At 36.0% G+C, this 6,134-nt stretch overlaps 1 protein-coding gene across 1 annotated transcript; it reads right to left on the bottom strand.

The window, feature by feature from the left end:
* Positions 1–1,947: 1,947 nt before the first annotated feature.
* LOC308408136 (GTPase IMAP family member 7-like) lies at positions 1,948–4,502 on the bottom strand (the record flags this gene model as incomplete). Its single annotated transcript, XM_080900261.1, has 2 exons — positions 4,418–4,502; positions 1,948–3,215 (listed from the first exon to the last, which is right to left on the bottom strand). Exons 1-2 carry the CDS (start codon positions 4,422–4,424, stop codon positions 1,948–1,950), a joined length of 1,275 nt encoding a protein of 424 aa, XP_080756387.1. The 5' UTR covers positions 4,425–4,502.
* Positions 4,503–6,134: the final 1,632 nt, after the last annotated feature.

Here is a 6,134-nt window from a genome sequence, read left to right as displayed (position 1 = left end):
TCTTGTAATAACTGTAGAATATTTAATATGCATATACAAATACATAGAATTTGAAATAATTCAATCAAAATCAGCCACATATGGTCTGAATATGAGCCAGAAGCTACATTTAATAGGGACATGCTGTCTCATGCATAACAAACACAAGCACAAGTTAAACACAAAGATACAAATGTTGTTTATCCATTTCACACCATTTCTGTTAAAATATGGCTATTTTAGACAAACATTTTAAAAATGATCTGAAATTAAAAAATAAAAAAAATAAAAAATTACATGTTTTACCAGCCACCTATTATGAATCCTGATTCTTCAAAAACAAAAACCATTTTCATGTTTTCTCCAATAAATTGTCAGAAAACTCATAAAACATCCAGTGGAACATGGTTTTCATTGTTACTCTGTGTCACAGATATGACAGTTATATGGTTTTGTGACTGAAAATCTTATATATATTGCATGATTTTGATGCTCAAACGTAGTTATAGAAGAAATAGTATGATTAGATCACCATGTAGCATTAGAACTCCTGCTCACAGCTTCAAGAATATGAAACATAACACAGTCAAAATGACAAGACACTCTGGGCCACAGTGGGAAGGTGACAGTTGAATGTTAATACCACGTTTTTTGGGTGGAGTAACTTGTTTCTGGGTAAGGTCAAACTATTTGGCAACTGTACAAATACAAAATGAAACAGCCACAACGCTGAGTTTCAGGTGTGGTCAAATAACAATAGTCACAAGTTATTTATTGGTGGCTGTAGCTCAGAAGGTAGATCTGCTAATCCTCCACTAATCTGAAAGTTGTTGCTTCGATGTTTGGCTGCTGCAGTCTGCATATTGAAGTATTGTCAGGAGAGATACTGAACCCCGTTGTGAATGTTACATAGAAAAGCACACTGGCATTGAAAGAAAGTAAGTGGGAATGAGGAAAACTGTATAACATGTTCTGAGTATAAGAAATGTTTCCTGTACCAATCTATTTACCACTGCAACGGTTTACACGGTCACTTAATAGTGAGGTGATTGGGTTCTCCTCAAGTTTAAAATGGCCAGCTCATGCATTCACACTATTGGAGCCAATAGAAGAAAAGTCTTATGTGCACTGCAGGTCTCAATTTAAACGACAATACAGTCTGTCTGTCTAACAGAATGGAATGGAAAGAAATTTAGTGTATTATCTTAAATTACTTATTTTTTACTTTATAGTAAATACTCAATAGCAAAATGTACTTAATATGTTATATTTTGATGGATTTTATGCACCCATCAACAACAGCTGTGTTTTAATGAGTAATAGTAAAAAGCAATTTAATACATGTGAAATAAAATTTTGTCATTGTCATAAGCAAACAATCCCAAGACAAACATATTACTTGGTGTTGTACTTAGAGCTGTTTGGCAAAGAGGTTTAAGGGTAAACTTTACAGGCAGACTTGTGTATTTACGAATACACGGACAATACCTTTTGATAACAGGATGGGTGTTTGGTTGGAATTGTTATCAATGAATCATAAAATATACACATGAAAAAAAAACCTGAGTCACATAATTAAAAAGTTGTTTATTGATGCACAGAACATGTAAATGATTATGTAAAGGTCCTCTGAAGCTGCTGGTACCTCTGCATATAAAAGCTTTAAAACTTCACAAACCTGAGAAGATCAAACAATTTCATAATCAAGTTACAATTGCCAGGAACACATGTTTATATTTTATTATACATGTTTTAATATATGACCACTACTTTGTATTTACTCAACACATTCAGGAACTTGCAAAACAGAATAAAACCTTTATTCTTTCCATAAAGATTCCAAATGGGCCAAATTATTAAACTATTTTAATACAATGGTTTACCCACACAGATTAATGACAATATTTTTATGTAAGCTTTATATGTATAATGATTAGGCCGTTTTATTATATGGCTGTGGATCTGTGTTTATTCAAATGGATTCCATGGATTGTATATTATCTCATACAAAGCATGAAGTCTATTCCAAATGGCCTCAAAAACCCCCACAACTTCCTTTTCAAAAGGTTCTGGGACTGGAATGGAGACTGATTCAGAAGGAACAGGAACAGATGGAACAGATGGAACAGGAACAGATGGAACAGATGGAACAGGAACAGATGGAACAGGAACAGATGGAACAGATGGAACAGGAACAGATGGAACAGGAACAGATGGAACAGATGGAACAGGAACAGATGGAACAGATGGAACAGGAACAGATGGAACAGATGGAACAGATGGAACAGGAACAGATGGAACAGGAACAGATGGAACAGGAACAGATGGAACAGGAACAGATGGAACAGGAACAGGTGGAACAGGAACAGATGGAACAGGAACAGGTGGAACAGATCCCTTTCCAAACTTCGATTTGATCAACAAAGCTGAGACAATTGCAAATAATCCTGTGATGACAGCAAAACCCACAAAATATTTAAGCCATGATTTTTGTGCATTTTCCATGTGTCTCTTAATGATGTTAACTTTAGCCTGCTTTCTAATCTCTTCCTGTGACAGATTTTCTGATGACTTTCTAACCCGATTTTCCTCTTTTTGTATTTCTGTCTCCAGTGTTTGGAGCTTTTCATTAGTGTAGTATCCTCCATTGTTTTCTGTCACTATATCTTCTATGCTATTGAGCAGCTCTGCCACCTGGAACTTGTTGCTTCTATATTCATCTTCCTGGTTGTTCTTCCAGTATTTATTGTCAATGACGTGGCACCGACTCCCACACTTCCTCACCAGATCACTCAGAGCTTCACTTTCATTAACAAAATCCTTGATCTTCGTTCCTTCGGGGAGCTGGTCACCATGAGTAAAAACCACTGCAGCGTATTTAAGAACATCTTCAGAGAAATGTTCACATAATTGTGCGATGACAGCCTTTTCGTGCTCTGTGAATTTCTCTGCTTTGAGCACAATGAGAAAAGCATGAGGACCCGGAGCACACTCTGTAATACAGCTCAACATCTCGTGCTCCAACTTCTCAGACCTGCTTGGGTCAAAGAAACCAGGAGTGTCGATTAAAGTTAGGCTTCTTCCATCAACAGTCTTGGTCTCACTCTGAGACAAACATGCGTTTGAGTCATTAAAATGATTAATCTTCAATCTGGTCTCGCCAAATATGGTATTAGCCAGACTGCTTTTCCCAGTTCCAGTTTTTCCCAGCAGGACAATTCTCCTTGTCTTTGTCACTGGAAGAAAAAATGAATAGATGAACAAATCAGATTAACTCATTACCTCATCTGCTTCCTGACATCTCTGATCAATTTTCAAATTTCAGATCAAAAATCTATCAACCCAGTATCACAGCAAAACGTGTAATAGACACGCCGGACCACCGTGTCTATTTCACACCATGCCTCTCCAAAACGTGAAATGGAGATGTATGAAGAATTTTTCGCAACCAGCAGGGGGCGTTGATATATTAAGCTAAGAAGTCAGTAATGAACAAAAAACCATTATTGCATAAGTACATTCAATTGTCCTTAACAGTCACAAACTATTAAGCTTAATATGTATATACATGTAAATATGTTTTTTTTTTTTTTTTGTTTTGGGGTTTTTTGTGTCCCGTTTGGATCTTTAGCCATCAGAATTGTTGTCTTAAGGCCAAGAAAGATGCCAAGCATCAAATAAAAAAGCTCCCTCTGGTGTTACTGCAACTTCTGCATGCTTGTCTTTGTCACGCTTTGGAGAGTCAAAGTGTTAAACAGACATGGGGGATATAGGTGTCTGTATCTCCTTAAAGGATGCCCCTGTGTTGGCAAAATTTTGCATGAACAATGTCACATATATGTTTTAACAAAACAAATTCGTTATAAATCCCAACTCTTTCTGAACTCGCTTTACCAACAAACATTTTTATCAGTTAATAAATTAAAAGGGGTGATTTGTATTGTTTGTTTGTTTGTTTCTTGCTTTTTACTTTAAATTACACACAAAGAAATGTGATTCAAACCTAGTATCATTCTGGTTGATTTGAAGGAAAATATCACTGACATCTACAGCATAAGAGTGTCTGAAATCTTTTAGCTAATCATTCATCAGTGTCATTTATTGGTCCTTGTGATTACGCTGCATATAGAGACTTCAACCAAACAGATGCAAGTACAAAGTAAATTTAAAGCATGTTTGAGATTTTAAAAGAAATCTTACTGCAGTACTACACTGCAAGCCATGTGTCAGCAAACAAGCCTTGATACCCAGAAATCTTGCTTGTATTTATAAGATTGATAAAGCTTAGAGCAGCAATACTGTTAAACATTTTTTCATAGCAAAATAGTTCTTGAGATTAACTCAGTTAATTAAAAATATAGGTCACAGTTTAGGATTTTGATTACTAGAGTGACAAACACTCATACGTTGGAGTAATGACTATTTAATAGTTACTTACCCTCCATGCTCTCCAGAAAATAGAAATCTGTCAAAAATGTAGTCTGGTTCCCGACGTGTCTCTGCAGTGAGTCGTTTGCTTTTGTTCTCGTACTGCGGACTTACCTTATGCTTCGCTTCTGCTACCTGTCTAACTTGTTCTCTGGGTTTTAGCCAGAATAAGTGAACAAAACACTGCGCACAGTGTACGTTTACATATAATAATCCACAGTGCTGCAACACAGAGATAAAGATAATAAATAACTACATGACCTAAAAACATGATACAAGAAGAAAGAAAAAGTTAAGCTGTATTTCATTGACCTTACGGATTTTTTAAAAAATATTTTTATTTCTATTCTTCAGAAAAGTGGAATTTATTTCTGCTTGAATATATGAATACTTCTTATATTGGCCTTTAAACCCTTACCTTAAATGGTAAATGGTAAATGGCCTGCATTTGTATAGCGCTTTACTCAGCCCCTAAGGACCCCAAAGCGCTTTACACTACATTCAGTCATTCACCCATTCACACACACATTCACACACTGGTGACGGCAAGCTACATTGTAGCCACAGCTGCCCTGGGGCGCACTGACAGAGGCGAGGCTGCCGGACACAGGCGCCACCGGGCCCTCTGACCACCACCAGTAGGCAAACATGGGGTTAGTATCTTGCCCAAGGATATTTGGCATGCAGCCAGGAGGCAGCCTGGGATCGAACCACTGACCTTACACTACTAACTCCATAAATTCTTTGTTCTGTGAACTATATAACTTATTCAAAATTTGGATTTATGTTAACAAAATACAAACGTCTGCATTTTCTTTTGATTTATTTAGTCTCATTTGTTGCTGCATTTGTCAGTCAGTAACTTTTATACAGTCTGGAAACATGAGCAACACTTAAAAACATTAAAACTGACATTACAATAAAGTTTGTCGAAGATCAAATCTGTCAGTGGTCTGTCCACTCATCCCAGCAGTTTCCATTACTGTTCTGGTTTAAAAATGGCTGTGGCAGATTTGGCTGATCCTGTTAAACTTCATCAGCCAGTTCAACTGAAGTAAAGTCAGCGGAAGCCAAATTAAGTAAAAATGAAAGTCATTGTTTAAGATGTCACTGCCTCTTAAACATGTTTGGCTAAACCTGCTGAGGAGGTTTAACAAGTTCAGCTGAATTAACATGAGGCTAGTAAATGAAAATTGTCAAGAAGTTGAAGAAACTTGGTTACATGTGAAACAATTAGCTGCTTTATTAGTGAAAACTTGTAGCAAAGAAAACATCAAAAAAAGAAGCAACAATTATTTGAAAGTTATAGATCTGTTATTGAAATACCCAGAGATTTTGTTTAAGCTGGAGTAATGGACATATTCATGAGTAAATTCTGAAATATAAACTGCAACATAAAGGGTTTTATAGCATATGAAGAGGGGAAAAAAATCACATTCTTACATATCATTAAGCATAAGCTACTTCATTTATATGTTAACAGTAAGTATTCAACAAAAACTCTTAAGTAAGACATTTTGTACAATGCAAATACAGAAATCCAATCATGATGAACAAAAGGATTCCAAAATGTCTCATTCTATAAGTTTAACAATGACTCTATGATGGCAACTTATAAAGGTGAATGTGAGTAGCTGTGCCCAGTTTCCTAGCAGTATATGCTGATTCTGTACATCTGTGGATTGTAAAGGTACTTTTTTGAAAGCTTAACAGATGTTTTAGATATT

Source organism: Rhamphochromis sp. 'chilingali' (assembly GCF_963969265.1).
Source record: "Rhamphochromis sp. 'chilingali' genome assembly, chromosome: 1".
Lineage (NCBI taxonomy): Eukaryota > Metazoa > Chordata > Actinopteri > Cichliformes > Cichlidae > Rhamphochromis > Rhamphochromis sp. 'chilingali'.
The sequence above is the reverse complement of the archived record's forward strand: the minus strand, read 5'-3'. Positions and strand labels throughout refer to the sequence as shown.